Source organism: Nematostella vectensis, chromosome 1 (assembly GCF_932526225.1).
Source record: "Nematostella vectensis chromosome 1, jaNemVect1.1, whole genome shotgun sequence".
Taxonomy (NCBI): Eukaryota; Metazoa; Cnidaria; class Anthozoa; order Actiniaria; family Edwardsiidae; genus Nematostella; species Nematostella vectensis.
In genome coordinates this window covers 18,386,964-18,404,084 of record NC_064034.1, presented here as the reverse complement: position 1 = coordinate 18,404,084, position 17,121 = coordinate 18,386,964, and the positions used below count along the sequence as shown (strand labels likewise).

The window sequence follows — 17,121 nt, the reverse complement described above, 5'->3', positions numbered from 1 at the left end:
GTCCAGCGTAACGTCATTGCCACATCAAACCCACGAAGGGACGTGCGAGAAACACGAGGCCCGAAAAGTCGCGAAATTCGACCAAAAATGCAACCAACTAAAGTGTGAATCTCCAGAAGTAATGCTCTATGAGTGCCGTACACGACCGGGATGCTATTCGAGTCAAAGCTCTGGTAAAGCTTACATTGATATTATTTTGATGGTCACTTGCGCGGCAATGTCAAGCCCGCAAAAGCAATTCTATGGTGGTTTGTTTAACTTTTATTGTTTCACTCGTAGCTTGAAGACTCCAAAGGTAAAGAACTGAGATGCTTTGCTGTCGATCCAAATATTACTTCCTTTGCTAACTTGCACCAGCTTCTTACCCGGGCTTTTCAGTTGAATGGGTAAGTTTGTTATTTTCTCGTTCACTTGGTTGCCTGTTCACTTGTTGACCATAATCTATGCTAATTTAGAAACTTAGACACAAGTGAACTGTTATCGAAAAATGTAGAAGAAAACTCCAGATTTAGGATAAGATATCCTTTATGATTACTGTGATAAGCGAAATAGGGGAGTAACCTGGCTCTCGAAAGTGAACATAAAGTTTATTTTTAGAAAGCTATGAATAATGACCAGTTAATTTTCCCATTATTACTTAAAGCTTAAAATTTCTTCTGTTAGATTCCCGGGCTTTAACTCAAGTAATTACTTTTTGTTTTTATATTGTTAATAGTCCTTTACGCAGATGGTATTTCAATTGATCTCTGAGTAATATTTCCCCATGAATTGTAATGTTCTTGTTATTTTAGTGATGCAATATCTACCCTATTTGTTTACATTAAGTAGATAAGTAAATAGACTTCGCTTCTTTTCTTTGCGACATTTTTATGTATCTAAATGACTTTTTAAATGTCATATTGTCAATCTATTTTCAATACATGCCCGAGTTGAGATTGAGTAGAATTTTTGCATTATTATCATTATTTGAGAGCTAACAATTCCAAGGTGATTTGTATCTTTGTCTCTAAAATAACGCATAATCCATTTATTCGTCTCATTTCTATTTTATTTTCCATTTATCTTGACTATTCCACTTAGTAGAAGGTATGATCCAACTTTAACATTTTCATAATTTCTATTTAATCAATACCACGGTTGATCATCCCTATAATGATCATCCTTTAATCATAATCCCATCATTTATATACTAAAACAATAATCTTACAATCAGATTTTTATTTACTCTGTTCTTAATTATTGCACCATTTTAAATTTTTTCATATCATTGTATTTCAAGGGAGTTTGAGATTTCCTACCAGCTTCCTCAGTGCTTGCAGACAGGCAAAAGACCAGATGTGTTCATCTCTTTGACATCAGACTTTGATTTGGATGCTGCATTCTTAAGTGCATCCCTCCCTTATCTGTCACTGAAGGTTGAGCCTATCCAAACTCCAGGTAACTGCATACTTGATTGCATATATACTGTATTTCAGAATATAGAAATGTAAGGTCACAAATGAGTGAGCTAATAACAATGTGCACACTACAAAGAGAAAGCAAAGTTTGTGTTCACACTCTTCCTATCATGCCAAACAAACAAAGTTTTTGTGTATTTCTCACATTTCAAGCAAAAGGCCAGTGTGACTGGCTTGGCAAGAGTTGCTTAATAGAAAACTGACACCAAAATACTTAAACTTCAAAGACATCCCAGCTCCACTCTTGTGCACCCTGTACCATGCTTGAGTGTGCGTACACAGAACATGCTTGAGTGTGTGTACACAGAAATCAAGTGGATTAACGTCTTTCACCATGCATGACCTTGCAAATCCCTTCAAATTACAAGACATTAATTTCCTGGCAGTGTGACCGGTTTTGCTTAGTGACCAAAACAATAAAATGCCTCTTTGGCTTGCTAAAATAACATCACTAGCACAAATGTGACTGCCAGACAAATGTTGCTTAAACCTTTTTTTTCCTGATGAATTTACTGCTGTCTATTATTTTAGATGAAGATAGTTGCTATGACTGGTCGATTGTGGACCTCGTTGAGGCTCCCCTATCCAAGAATGTCCGGGCCTCCAAGATACCACCTGCTGTACCTTTCCACATTTCCATTAAGCACCAAATGGAGAAAACCTTCCAGAAAGTTACTAAAGCTTTCTTTGACACCTCCAAAAAAGGACCCTTGACAAAACTGGAATGGCCTGCATTTCTGGACTGTGAAGGGAGACTGATCTGGAGAGAGGAATTTTTTTCTAGAATTTTCCAGTGTGGCAGTGAGCCATCATTACGGAAAGAAGTCTGGGCTCACTTGTTGCATGTATTTCCACCAGACTTGACACAAGATGAGCGAGAGAAGTTCCTGCTGATGAAGGCACGAGTGTACTGGCACCTGCGGTCAGACTGGATGGCAAGAGATCCCCTGGACATAGAGAGTGTCAGTCACATGGTGCAAAAAGATGTTGTGAGGACAGATAGGGTGCATCCATACTTTGATGTCCCTGATGATCATCCCCATATAAGATCCTTATTTAATATATTAGTAACTTATGCCCTGGCGAACCCAGATGTCTCCTATGTCCAAGGAATGAGTGACCTTGCATCACCAATTCTAGTTGTCATGAATGATGAGGCTCTGGCCTATACTTGTTTCTGTGCATTGATGGCCCGCATGAAGTCTCATTTTCTCCTGGACAGCAGAACTGTGACTCAGAAGTTTGATCACCTCTCCATGCTTCTGCAAAAGACAGATCCACAGTATTACAAATACTTGGTGGACATTGGTGCTGATGATATGTTCTTTTGCTATCGTTGGTTGCTGCTGGACCTTAAGAGGGAGTTTCCATTTGAAGATGTGTTGAACCTTATGGAGGTAATCTGGAGCACAGTGACTTTACCTGGGTCCCCAGGGTCTTCTTCGCAAACATACAATTCAGCAGTCAAAGCAAAGGTTGCTACTGAAAATTTCTTCAATCAGCCAGAAGAGACAGTTTCACCTGATTCTGGTGTTGAAGCAGAGGAATCTGACTGTAGTGATGACTCCTTCTCCTTTATAAGTAGTAAAGAGAGTTTAGTTTCTTCAGAGACAAGTTTGGTTCAACTGCCAGGCCCCTACGAGCTGGGTGATGGGAATCCCTTTGTTTTGTTCATGACCTTAGCTATGCTGCTTATTCACAAGGACAACTGTCTTCAGAAACAAATGGACTACAACACACTTGCAATGTATTTTGACAAGATGCTCCGAAAACATGACCTTGGAAAAACCCTTTGTAAGGCCAGGACACTCTATCTGGAGTACCTTGAAGTTTTTGAAGGACAAGAGAAGAATGAGGAGATAGAGCTAGCACAAGAGGCAGCTGTAGGGAGAGCTAGATGGCACGACGACCCTCAGTCAAAGATCAACACAAAGATGGGTCAGTTTGTTGAATGCTAGGAACACCAGGTACAGCAGCTATAATGACTACCCCTGATTATCCATCCCATCAAAGAAGGGACAGTTTGTAGAAAACTAGGAAAATTTAGGTAGTGTGACATTCAACATTCAAAGAAGAGAAAGGTTATAGAATTCTAGAATGTATATATACTAATGGTATATTGCTTTGACTACCACAGAGTTTTAAAATATACTTATTTTAGAAACCTGCAAGTAAGAACCTAAAATGTAACAACCTGTTAGCCCGTTTATCATAAACCATAACCTATTTAGCTTGAATAACGAAAAACAGGTTCTTTTTTTAGAAACAATAGATTATTTTTGTAGAACTGGGCTGGGTTCTTAGAAAGCAGGTTAACACTAACCCAGAGATGAATGGCCTTTTTATCCATCCCTGGGTTAGTGATAACCTGCTTTCTGGGAACCCGGCCCTAGACTAGAGTTGTGTTACTGTAGGTGAAAGAAAGCGGACAAATGATGCCCAAATTGCACAATAAAAAGAAAATGTGCAACTATTGTTAGCAGGAGAAGAGAGGGCATTGACTAAAAATAAAGATGGTTTACTTATTAACTTTCTAGATTTTTTTCTTATAGAAATAAGAACAGAATTAAAAAATCACTATATTTCGTCTAACTAAGAAAAAGAGGTTTTTTCTTGCAGGTTTTTAATTTTTCAAATATGAGAGAAATCCTCTGAACTGTCAACTATACATCCTTTCACTTATGATGGTTGACAAAGGATTATTCCTGATATATTTTTCATGAAACTATAAGAAAAAAAATGAAGAGTATAGTATTTTATAATGTTTATATTATATTAAGTACAAAAATCCTACGCATTCTATATTTGGCCTAGTATAATTAATATTTATATACATATATATGTGCATGGTGTAGAGTTTTTAGGGTGATTTGTGAATAAAGCAAAGTGATAGACTCTTTTTCCCTCTGTTTAACGAAAGGTAATCGTATGATAATCTTGGTGGGCTAGCGCAATACCTGGAGGAAGTCGTAAGAGACGTAGAAATAGGTACTAGTCCCTAAAAACATGGAGATAAATTGCTTGAAGCAGGCGCGCATACAGGGGGAGGGGGGGGGGGGGGTTGGGAGTACTCCCCTTGGACGCCAAAAACTATGCTTTTTCCATATAATACGTATGACTGCGCACCCCCTTCCCCCCTCCGGAAAAGTCATTTTATCGGACGTAGCGCTCGGCTCCGAAATCTGCTTGCTATCGCCTCCGTTTTTTTTTTTTTTTTTTTCGCTCAACTAAGGGCGCGTTTTGTTTCCTATCATTATGGGATGGGAATGATTGGTAGAGAGTGGCATTCGAGCCATGCTGCTACAGGTAGCAGAATGAGTGGAACGACCTCCATTCCATTCCGAAATGGGAACGCGGGATAAACGAACGCGCCGCGCTTTTTCTATTCTAATCATTATCATTCCGGAATCACGAGTAAAAAACTGCGCGCCCTAAGCTTGGCTATTCCAGCTCGGTTAACTAAGTTTGGCTTTCCCGTTTTTCACACAACTCGTGTCTGCTGAGCAGGCAATGCTTTTTATCTATCCCCTGACCTTGCCTGTCCTAGAGTCACCGGGTTTTTAATCCTACTCCAATATTTTTTTTTCGCAGTTGATTTCTCGACATTTACATTTTTTCTCATAAGAATTTCGTGAAGCCTTTTAGCCGAAGCTTTGATTGTCCCAAAAGATTTTGGCTCAATCTTTTTATTTTCCAAGTCTCTCCTGTTTGAGCTATGCGTTTATGGCCTCGCAAGGCAGTGAACAAAGTTCACGCGAGAAATTTTCCCTCGTCGTGAACACCTGTAGTGAAGTGCGCCGGGCTTTACTTTTTACTACTCGTTACAACTTCTAACCCTGGAATGCAATGACATTTAGAAATATGACAAAGTTAAGCTAGAAATAACTGCAACCTTCTAGTGAATAGCTTCATTCGGTTGAAGTAATCGTCTATAGGGCTTCCTAATCCATGTGGCCCGACAGACGAACATTCATCAATTAGAACGTACGTGTAAAGACTTAACGTATAACGTTACGTAAAGACTTAAAATATGAGTGGGTTTTTGAGGTTTTTATCAATTTCTTGGCTCAAGGCGTTAAATTTAAGAGGGCGTAACTTAATTAAACCCGTTTGGTGACTATTGTGTTGTGTTAGCTTATTGTATAACACGTTACATAACTTAAGCCCTCGCCCTCATATTATTATGAGCTTACTATTCTCATCATAACCACAGTAATAAACCACCTTAAGGGGATGAGTGACAGCACTATACTGAGGGTTCAAAATAATTCAAAAGATTTTGCTGGTTTGTGGATTTGGGGGGGGGGGGGGGGGGGGGGGGAAGCCTGCATATGATAGGGGATATGACAGGGAAATACAGAAAATATGATACATGTAAGGAAAATATGATAGGGAAATACAGAAAATATAGTAAGGGGAAATATGATAGGGAAATACAGAAAAAAAGAGCAGTGAAAGATCAGAAAATTACAGGCAGCCGGCCACTATTATAAACCCTGATAATGTACAATATACCCATGTTTGACATAAAAATGTTGTGTTTTTTCCTGCAGCTTGCCCAGCCAATCAGATTGCTTCTGAAGTACAATGGTGAAGAATTTGAAGATAAAAGATATGGTGTGTAAGATTTTGCACAATATAGTAATAGGTTTTTTAAGCATGATTTTTGGATAAGAGATTTCAGAGTGAAATAGATTTAAAAAACCTTGTCTACAATGTGTCAGGATCCTTTGAGGTTTAGTAAACACAAGGTTCTCGTATAAAAGGCGAGGCCCACTTTTCCAGCAAAACTTACATTACTTGTGGGGCAGCTAGCTATCTCTCCTGCCCCTCCTTCTAGCTACAACCCTGTTCACACATTAAAATATTAATGATAAAAAATAGATAAAAAATTGGGGATGAATAAGGATGTTGCAGAAAAAGATGGTGTTTTTTTTCTCCCAAACATAAATTTCTTACCTTTAGGTGACTGCTATAACACCAATATTTGGATTAGCATATTTATAAATAACAAAGCCACACTGCATTCTTGAAAGAGCTTTTTTAGTAAATAGACTAAAAAAGAGGGTAAAGGCCAGCAATGAAAAAAAAAGCTCAATGACTTTTGGTTATTACAAATACAACACAGATAATTGTAGTGCACAATACTTTTGCTGGTTACGGTTTCAGGCGTAGCGTATAACGTATAACAGGCATGTAACTTCTTTGAATCAAACAGATGGTCATGACCGCACCTCTTGGACAAATGAGAAGTTTTCCCTTGGACTTGACTTCCCAAATGTATGATGATTTCATTGATATTATAAATGTTGTATTCAGTATAATAAATACTTAGCACAGTCGTCTTCAGTTTTTGTGAAGTAAGCGAATAGGGATGCAAGAAATGTGCAATTTGATTGGCATCAACATCACTAATAACCAACAATTATGGCTAAGAAATGCTTCAAGGAAAATCAGAACTTGATGGAATCATCCTAGTTATAAATTTATTCAAAACAGTACCATTTAAAACAATACCTATCAGTTAAGTGGCCAACTTTCTTGTTAGTTTTTCTTTTGGTATGGGTCACACTAGTAAGATCATGTCTTTGCCCTATGATATGATGAAATCCATCCCGTAATAAACTTGATTGTTTAATTCGTTGTTTTTTTTGCACATGTTCATGCTGCAGCTGCCATACTATATTGATGGGGATAAAAAGCACATCAAAATTACTCAGAGCAATGCTGTAAGTATTCTTATTGTGTTAGTCAGGGCTCTCATTAACTTTCAGAATAGGCAGTGGAGATTGATATGTAGGATGTGGAAGTTATTTTATATTTTTAGTTCAAGACTTTTAAAAAAAAAAGAAAGTAGCTGGCGCTTAGTGGAAAATAGCCGGCCACCGGGGCCTAATGAAACCCCTGTTCGTGTTATGTTTAAGTACATATACTATTTTCGTTGCATAGTAAGTAGTGTGAATAAACTGATGGGGTGTAATAAATGTATGAGGTAACTTAACCTTATCGGGCTAGACTGTACACATCCCTTATGCTTCACCAAAACGAATAGAGGGCAAGCCTCCTATTTATTATCAAATTGGCACTTTGGCCCTGTATTTCTTTGTAGGGTTGATGTCTATTGCAGGGTTTTCTTTGATTTTTTGTATTAGATTTTGCGATACATTGGAAGAAAGTATGACATGTGTGGAAAAACTGAGGAGGAGAAAGTGATAGTGGACATCTTGGAGAACCAGGTAACGGCCCAGGTCTCATCTGCTGTGGCCATGTTTGAGAATTTTTATATTCTGAGTGCTCAAAATGTTTCAGTCTAAGTTCAATTTGATATTGATTTTCAGTTGATGGACTTCCGTAATGGGTTTGTGAGGCTGTGCTATAATAATGCTGCATTTGTAAGTAACATTTGCTTGTTGTAATTTAATTTTTACATTTTTATCCTCCCCCATCTCAAATTGGACAGGTGCCTAAAAATATGTTTTGAATGACACAATTTTGCTTATTCAATTTTTAACAGGAGGAAAATAAGCCAGCGTACATTCAGAGTGTTCAGTCTTCTATCAAGGCTTTTGCAGATTTCTTGGGACAAAAGAGTTACCTGGCTGGAGATAATGTAAGTATTTGTATTTGCTAAAAGCTGCATTGCTGTATTTGCTAAAATCCGAATAAAATGATTTTTGTAGTGCAAGCAGTAACACAATTTCTGCAAGGTGTATTTCCAGGGTTTGTTCAAAGGATGGTGTGCTAGTCTACTATTGGGTTTTTATTATAAAAAGGAGTGTTTATTTAATGCACCGAGGGGGGGGAGTGAAGATATTGGGGGGAGGGGCTCTGAAAAGTTTTAGCCTCCAAAAGGGGGGTTCTGAAAAAAAAAACGTTCATCTAAATGGGGGGCTCTGAATTTTTTAGGAGCCATACGTTTCAGCTTTGATATTTTACTGGTATGATCTAGTTTGTAGCACAAATTGAGATTAAATATTGAGCCTCATGACAAATGTATTTAATACTTCTTTCTAACTGTCTTTATAAACCAATTTCCAGTATATTACAGTTGGATTTACTGATACAGCTTATTATCAGAATAACAGAAACAAATTGAAATAAACAACTGGCAGAGCATTCAAATCCCCAAAACGATATACATACAGTTTTTTTTTACATTATCCCTTTTTACAGACATTCTTAACAAAAAACAAATATATAGAAATGTATATTTCTTCACAGGCGTCCTTAGGGGCGTACCTTTTGAGGGGGGGGGGGGGGTGATTTTGAAAAGCAAAAAACTGATTGAAAAAATCCCTGCACCATTTAACATGATTTCACATGCAAAAAAATATGAAGTATGCCGAAAAGAATTACCACCTTTTTATCATGATCCTGCTGACTTGAATTCATCCCCCCCTCCCCCCCCTTGGGCTGCCTTTTTTTTATTATTTTCATGTCTGTTCATTCCAAATCGCTACGAAGGTAAAAGCTAGATCAGTCCCTGTGTTGGACTTTGAAATAATGTTGAACTTGACTGGATCATCAACTTGGACAAGGAGGGCAACTTCGCAGTATTCATTTTCCAGATTTAAGGCCTTTTTTGTTTATTAAAGTCGTAAGGGGGGGGGGGGGCTCCAAAAATTTTGGAGTTCTGAAAGGGGGGCACTGAAAAAAATTAAAACGAAAAGGGGACTTTGAAATTTTAAGGTGGCTTGAGTAAATATCTTCCCTCCCCCCTTGGTGTATTTAATGAACACTCCATAATTAGAAAAGACCAAGGTTTTAGGGACAAATAAGGATTTTCACTTGTTGTTTTATTTTTAATTTACATGATGAACTTCATAGCTCAATCAGCACTTCCGTACAAAAGCATCGGTGGTGGAAATCCAAGAAAGTCAAGTTAAATGTACTAAAAGTCATTGATGATTTACCAGAAGATTATTGTTCTTTTTTCCAGTTGACATTTGTTGATTTTGTGCTGTATGAGCTTCTAGACCAGCACCGCATATTTGAGGCATCCCTTCTGGATGCACATCCGAACCTAAAGGTAGGTAGATGCACAGCAGTAGGGAAATTTTAACCTGTGAGCCAGTCTGTCCTTTCGCGTCCGTAGCCTGTAATAATAATATAGGCAGTAGCCGCTCGAGGAGTCAGGTTTCCCTTTAGGTCGGGTGAGTGCTCGAAGATCAGGAGAAACTGCTTTTGGCAAAATCTTGCACCTTCAGCTTGGGTCTTTGGTGCTTGCTCGTGCCTTCAGCACTCACGCCGTCATAACGTATTTTGAGACTTTCCTCCTAAGGAGAGATGGCTAAGCAGTCTAGAAACATTGTTAAACACTCTTTCCATAAGACATATCATTTACTAAAAATAAATCAACTTTTTATATCCTAGGCATTCTTGGATCGTTTTGAGGTATGTGTATACAATTCATTGACATTCATCTAGAATACCCTTGACTGAAACTAAATGTGCATGATAGTAATTAATGAAAATGGTACCATTTAACACCTGTTGCAGTGCTGAATTCATGTTTATCAAATAGAACATATAATAATACATACATAAAATAAATACATAAATATGCCATGTGAGATCATATAAATATAAATGTTAGATTAATTTTATATAGTTGGAATGAACATTTGACAGTCAAAAAAATATACATTTTGTCTCTTTCTTATAACATTCTGTGTGAAGCCATGTCTGTGATGTCCAATTGAAACAATTCTATAAAACTTGTTTTCAAGAATACCTTATTACATTTAATTTTCGCGTCACTTAAATTTTACGAATTTCGCGTTTTTAAAAGATTCACGAAAATAAAGTGACGCGAAAATTAAGTATCGCGAAAATTAAGTGAGTACACAAGAAGCCTTTGGGGAAATATTGGCCGTTTAATGAGCTTTATGGTAACAACATGTCTATGTTTTCATCTAATTTACTTATAGTACGGTAAGGGGTTGAGTTTTATAGATTTATATATATATATTCTATAGATTTATCTTGGTTTGTAAGAAAAAAACACACAAACTACCGTTTCATCAGGAGATCTCCTGATGAGTGGGCAACCACGAAACAGGCTTGTAGAGATGAAACGGTAGTTCACGTGTTTTTTTCCTACAAACCAAGATATATCCCGCTCTACACCTATGTATTGAGCACTGTTATATGAACGCCTGCACTCACACATTATTCTATAGATTTATATAGATTTTTATGAAACTAAGTTTAGCCCACGCATATTTTTGTTACAAATTGTTTCAGTTTTGATGTTTACAGCATATTTTAATTCCAATTCCAATTGGTTTTGCTTGATTTTATTATCCCAAAATCGCGAAATCGCGAAAATAATTGTGATCTGTTTTTTACGAAAATGGAAAATCGCGAAATAAAGTGTCGAGAAATATCTTCATCTCAAAATCGCGAAATTTTGACTTCACGAAAATTAAGTGTAATCAGGTATTTAATAAAGCTGCAGTAATAGATTATATTAGAATTTAGAATCTGAAACGGTTTTTTTATCTTGTGATTTTAAACTTGTGATTTTTAATTTGGAATGTCTTAAAAGACATCTCTGTTTCATGTTTATGAATCCTCAGTTTAAATTACAAGTGCCCCTCTGCAAGTTAGCACCACCAAACCCCAAACCCCTTTGGCACACACACCTTTAGCCTTTAATATCTGCACATCTGCCCCTTCATGACTAAAGAAAACAAAAGAATTTAAACTGTGTGGTTGTGAAAATTTTCCTTAACTTTTGCTTTCCAGAAACTCCCAGCCATAGCTGCTTACATGTCATCAAATGAGTTTATAAAACGGCCAATCAACAACCCAATCGCTGCTTTTGCCTGAATGTGAGTATCTCTATTTGCAGTGATATAATTTTCTAAATATGATGATGGTGCTTTTCTTATTATGATGATGATGTGGTGGATGGGCACTTGCCCCCCCCCCCCCCAACCCCTCCCCCCCCCAAAAAAAAAAACTAAAAACACTTTTCTGGGCAGATTTGTTGTATTGTTTTACATAAATGCATGTTTGATATGCACCTAAATATGTATCAAACATGACATGTATTTATATATTGCTTGACAAAAGACAATATTTTTTACAGAATTTAACTTTTTGTAATCATAAGCAAAACTCTATATTCCCCCCCCCCCCCCCCCCCCCCCCCCCCACGACTTCTTCAAACCACTCACTGTTGGGACCAAGCCGTTACCCCTGATGATTACAAAATGATGACGTGGTGGTTCTGGGGCATGTGTTGTGGTGGTTTCCCCCTACACTGTATGAGAGAGAAGAAATGTTATACTGTAAAATTATTGACTCTTTTTCCCACTTTGCTGCCCTCTACCCATCCGTCAGACCCACTCCTGATTATTGACAGGGTTATTAAAAGACAATGTGTTTGCTTTAACAGGAATATCGCTTGCTGCAACATGGCATTAGATGTTTGTCACTCCAAGAGAAGCTCTATGATGAGGTGTAGTTGCTTACACGTAGGAATGTAGCCAAATTCTTCCCGTAGTGTAGCTAGTGGAACCCTGATGACTAATGGTGGGGAAACAACAGTTCATAGGGTGAGATGTCCTGGTGGATATCCTGGGGGGGGGGGGGGGGGGGTACTCCAATATTAAACGGACGGGGATCATTGTCGGGACTTTTTGAAAACAACCCTAAAAAATACTTAAGTGGGCGTGGTTAAACATGAATTTACCCTCAAAAAGATACTTCAAACAAACGTAAATAATTTGTAATAAAAACAAAACAAACAGATCATTGTTGAGCTCGCAATTTATTATCGTCCCATGGGTTGTGTGATTTTTTCGCTGGTTAGTGATCTAAAAACACCTACAAGTATAGATGAGCGATGGCTGTAATAGCCCCCTAAAAGATACCGAGGTAAAAAAAATCGTTGCATTTTCATTTTCACCCCTAAAAGATACCCAAGGCTCCAAATTTTCACCCTAAAAGATACGACTAAAAGATGATTCCCGTCCGATCGATAAAGGAAGTAACCCCCCCCCCCCCCCCCCCCGGGTGGATATGTGACATAGTGCCTATGGTTTGTTGGTTTCTGTAATTGTGAACATTCTAACTATTTTTAACCCCTCAAGTAAAAAACCTGTTAACAAAACCTTAATGTTCGCAAAAAAAGGACTCGAAAAATAAGCAAGAATTTCCACGTTTACGTTATTAGTTTGATTGCGCGCCATCAGGGTTCCACCGATTTTAGGATAAATGTTAGATAAAAGAATTATAAATAAGCATAGTGTCTGTTTCTGCTTCTTACAAAATAAATCAATTTATGGTTGAATCACGAAGATCAAAATTATATTTAACTCATCATAAGAAATACAGACGAACTACCTACAGACGTTAGCGTCCCTGTTGGAGACAAAAAGAAGCCTTCTTTCTCTTCTTTTCCTTCCCTCCTCCTAAGGTTTCTCTCGATTCATTGCCAGAAGATCTTCCCAATCTTTTCGCCCTATGCCCCGCTCTTATGACCTTTGCGAGCATTGTGTAGTTCCAGAAAATATTCTTGACCCCCCACCCCCCCCCCCCCCCATTATGGGGATTAGAAATTCCGGGGGGGGGGGTTCAAACGCCCAGGAATTACCAGAGGGGAGGGGTAAAATGCCCTTTTTCCTTAACAGTTGCTGTATTTTTTTTCCAGGGGGTTGGAAATTTCAGAGGGGTAGGGGGTCATTCCCCCGACCCGGGTATGGATATTTTCTGAAACTACACATTGTGTGTTATCACCCCATCCACTTCTTGTGACATATTACAAACCGGGGAACTTGTTGGAGCAGGGTCACGCCTTCGGTACCCGGTTATTGGGCAATGAGAGGCTATAATAGGATGTTACTAAAACAGCAGCTTTCAACATCAATAATCATAAAAACACTGAAAATAGCACCTTAAATTTGTATAGAGCGCTTTTCATCACTATGGGATGAGATTTTGAAGTCATGGCAATGTAGGTTGCAAAAATATCCACGGATTCAAAATATGTTTCCATAAATCTCTTTTCAAGTTTACCATTGCGATTTTAGCTCACACTAAACTACTGTCATAACTGTTGTCATATTATCCCTTTCAACATACCTTTCACTTGACTTGATCTCTACCACATCTAAAATAAAAGAAACGTATTCCCCGCTCCCTGTTCCCCGCTCCCCGTTCCCCGTTTTAGTAACATCCGGCTATAATATCAAATCTTAGTTATGTGATCTTTTACACTAGACACACGCGACACCCTAAGTCGGGCAGTGGGCATTAACGTGGTGTGGCTTTATTTCAATGGGCTGTAGCAACAAATGCCAACAAGTAACTCTTAGTTCACTCTGGAGCGCAAGCGATAAACAAGACAATAGTCGATCTTCTAGGAAGCTACCTTTGATCACAAATAGCACGGACCATAGACGTGTCCAAAGCTTGCGTAAGCACCCGAATGGGGGAAGGGATACAAAAAAAACAAAAAAAAAAAGGATGATCGTCGGCAAAATCAATTAAGCCGAAGGATAGCACTTGGTGTGGTCAACAGCAATTCTTACCCCTAAAGATAGTACATTAGGTGTGGTAGAAGCAAATTTCTAAACCAAAGAGATAGCACTATCCTCAAAGTTATCTTCGCTATATCCTCTTTAAAGTCAGCGTCATTTCTTTCATCTTGTCTTTAAGTCCTGTTGTTAATTGAATAGCAGGATGATCCATTGGCATGAGACTTCATAAGGGAAGGGTCATTATTTAACGGGAAGGAGAGGGCTGCTATGTTTGGGGGAGGGTTTCAATTTTTTGAGCGCCGATTTTGGGGAGGGTCTTATTTTTTAAACAGGTATTATGATCAATTTCCGAGCCTCCTAATAGTCTGGAATTTTCAAATTTTCTGGGGAGAACCCCAGACCCCCAAAATTTTAATAAAATAAATATGATGGGCCTCTTTGGCTGGCGCTTCTATTTGTCTTATCTTTTGAAGTTTCGGTTTTTCAATTTCCATTCATGTCACTCCCCCACTAACTTTTCAGATTGGTAGTAAGAAAAAATATACAAATAAGAATTCTGGTGGAAAGGAGCTCTTATGATTCTATTTAGGTTTTAACAATAATGACTAACATTTCACTGGGGAGTATATCCCCGAACCTTCTATATAAAATTAGCAATTATACCGTTTCCATTGAGGTGGATAGTGGCAAAAAAGATTTTAAAAGCGACTATCCGCCGAAATGGAAATGGTATAATTGTTTTAGTATATAAAACGAGCTTTAGAGCAATTTTCTTTTCGGAAACACTTGCAAATCGGCTGTTTTCAAATTTTCCTTGATTTCGGGGCGCAGGAAAATATCCACCTCCTAGGAGGTGTATATTGCATTTAATCAACCAATCAAACCGCTTGTTTTTGCGAGGTTCCCAAGTTTTATATACTTATACTATATATACCCCTTGAATATGCTCCTGACTTGATGATACAGACAGACAGACAGACAGACAGATTTTATTTATTGGTCCCTTGAAACAGTAAAGTTACATCGGTTAGTGACCAAAAAATTTTAAAAAAGGTAAAATAGTACGTATATAAGACGTACAACAGCTATTATGTGATTGTTCTTAGTTTTAGTTTACATTGTATTTCCTTAGCTTGAAACATTCGGAAATGTACCTTGCAGCTATCCCTGCTAATTGAGTTGGCGGATTTATTAGTAAATTGAAAAGGCGTTTTTGTGTAATTTGATTGCGCTGCAAATTTTGGATAACTGAGTTTCGTAGCTCTTTGTATGTTTGGCATTATACTAGAAAGTGAAATTCATTTTCCACGTCATTTTTGCATGTTGGGCAAATCCGATCTTTTTCCTTTGTGTAAGGCCTCGTGTGTCTGCCTTTCTCAATTTGCAATTGGTGATTACTTATTCTTAGTTTTGTTAGCGCAACTCTATGTTTCACATTAGGGATGGCTACAAGGTAATTCTCTAATTCATATTTGTCTTTAAAAGTTCTATAAGTTCTTAGTTTGTTCATTTCATTACTGTTTTTCCTTTGGTCATTGAAATACATAAAGGCCAGGCTCGCCTGCCTGTCTGCTTAGTTCCCCCTCTCACACACACAATGATTCGGGGGGGGGGGGGGGGTCTCCCCCTAAGCATGTCCCGTTTTCTCAATATCTCCTTGTTTTTGGTCGCCCTTTTGGGGGATGGTCACAATTTTTGGGCTTTAAATGGGGCGAAACTTTTGAACCGGAAAAAAAATTCAACTTAGCAGACCAACCCCCCCCCCCACCCCCCGTCCGATAAATAATGACCTTTCCCTAGGGGAATCAGAAGACTCTTTGAACACCCTCTAAGGAATAGCAGTTGGTTATTATTTTTGTTCTACAAAGGAGTTCTTTTGTCTCTATTCTTCTCGTTCTTTGTGTCGAGGTGCGGATATTGTTCATTTGCCCAATCAAATTGCAGCTTGTAAGAGCTGCGTACTGACCCGCACCAAGTAACACCGCACTCTAACACCCCTTAAGGGATAGCAGTTGGTAGAATTGTATACCCCAAAACATACGACGATTAACCATCGCATGCATCTTTTAAACTTACTCCCCTAGAAAATGGAGTTTTGATAACGCTTTTTCGATAGATCGCTTTAGTTGGGATGAAGATTGGTTGCCTTACTTTGAATCAAGTTTTCTATCAGATATTTGTCAGTTGTTTTTGTAATGTAGAAGTCCACGGCGTTCTGTAAGATTCCTGTGTTTGCCGTGAGGAGAGAGGGGCCGGGGAAGCCAACCCAGAGAAGAGGGTAACTGGTGACGCCACATCACAACCACAGGATACCGGAGCAGTACAGGAATCCCGAAAAGATCGCCACAGGAGGGATAGTTTACCCTGGGAACCGGAGGCTCCGAGCTTCTCGGCGACAACGATTTCCGAACTCGCGGCGACAACGATTTGAGCGAAGCGAAAGAGCTCGTTCTCTTCTCTCAAAATGTTCTCGCCGCGAAGCTTGGAGCCTCTGGTATCCAGGGTTGCATTAGGCTGGCATTCATCAAATTTATTTGCTTATACATGCAGCGTGCCAAATAAAGTGCGTCAAGTTACAGTGAATGTATGAATATACACGAATAGGAATTAAATTATTTCATCGCCATTCCCCTCACACACCTCATGCACTGTGTAGCATAAGCGTTACCAAGGGAATTTTTGCGGGGTGATGGAACTAGCGCAAACGTTCGCGCCATACTTTGCGCAACCACTCAGACACCACAGACACGCTCTACTGCGCTCAGCCACTCCTGACGGTGCGGTGACTGGTGACCCTTGATAAATTCAATCTCTCAATAAAAAGGCCGGATTTAGTTACTTAAAAGTGAACTTTGATGCACACGCGAAGATAACTGTTGCTTTTCGAAAACGTGCTAGAAACTAAAATTACATGTGATTATAATGATCATATACAAGTTTAGTGTCAAACAACAACGAATATGCGTTGTTTTATAATGATAATTACAGTTAATTTTATAATCAACGCAAGGAAATTATCAATCGCCGTCGCATATGCGAGCCTCTCGAGAGGTTTAAACGCTCAAGCGGTACATTGCGTGACGAATGGGGATTCCTACTTATAACCAGTTTACACTTGTTCATCCGGTTTGCTCTATTAGATAACTCCAGGTCTACCGGTATGTGACAAGTGG

At 38.6% G+C, this 17,121-nt stretch overlaps 2 protein-coding genes across 2 annotated transcripts; both read left to right on the top strand.

The window, feature by feature from the left end:
• Window positions 1-30: 30 nt before the first annotated feature.
• Window positions 31-4,352, top strand: LOC5514436 (TBC1 domain family member 25). Its single transcript, XM_001634604.3, has 4 exons — window positions 31-173; window positions 280-386; window positions 1,280-1,437; window positions 1,989-4,352. The coding sequence occupies exons 1-4, from the start codon at window positions 129-131 to the stop codon at window positions 3,413-3,415; spliced, it is 1,737 nt and encodes a 578-aa protein (XP_001634654.3). The 5' UTR covers window positions 31-128; the 3' UTR covers window positions 3,416-4,352.
• Window positions 4,353-6,010: 1,658 nt separating this feature from the next.
• LOC5514435 (glutathione S-transferase Mu 3) lies at window positions 6,011-12,759 on the top strand. The gene is made up of 10 exons (XM_048728435.1): window positions 6,011-6,074; window positions 6,676-6,737; window positions 7,130-7,186; window positions 7,610-7,693; window positions 7,796-7,849; window positions 7,972-8,067; window positions 9,397-9,486; window positions 9,831-9,851; window positions 11,208-11,293; window positions 11,863-12,759. The coding sequence occupies exons 4-9, from the start codon at window positions 7,640-7,642 to the stop codon at window positions 11,289-11,291; spliced, it is 399 nt and encodes a 132-aa protein (XP_048584392.1). The 5' UTR covers window positions 6,011-6,074; window positions 6,676-6,737; window positions 7,130-7,186; window positions 7,610-7,639; the 3' UTR covers window positions 11,292-11,293; window positions 11,863-12,759.
• The last annotated feature ends 4,362 nt before the right edge of the window (window positions 12,760-17,121 follow it).

What these genes read in the sequence shown, in the direction of transcription:
- LOC5514436 (XM_001634604.3), top strand. Translation starts at nt 129, where the DNA reads ATGAGTGCCGTACACGACCGGGATGCTATTCGAGTCAAAGCTCTG. An exon ending in CTATTCGAGTCAAAGCTCTG is followed by an intron (nt 174 to 279) that starts GTAAAGCTTACA and finishes TTTCACTCGTAG; the next exon opens with CTTGAAGACTCCAAAGGTAA. An exon ending in TGAGCCTATCCAAACTCCAG is followed by an intron (nt 1,438 to 1,988) that starts GTAACTGCATAC and finishes CTATTATTTTAG; the next exon opens with ATGAAGATAGTTGCTATGAC.
- LOC5514435 (XM_048728435.1), top strand. Translation starts at nt 7,640, where the DNA reads ATGTGTGGAAAAACTGAGGAGGAGAAAGTGATAGTGGACATCTTGGAG. An exon ending in GCTATAATAATGCTGCATTT is followed by an intron (nt 7,850 to 7,971) that starts GTAAGTAACATT and finishes AATTTTTAACAG; the next exon opens with GAGGAAAATAAGCCAGCGTA. An exon ending in CATTCTTGGATCGTTTTGAG is followed by an intron (nt 9,852 to 11,207) that starts GTATGTGTATAC and finishes TTTGCTTTCCAG; the next exon opens with AAACTCCCAGCCATAGCTGC.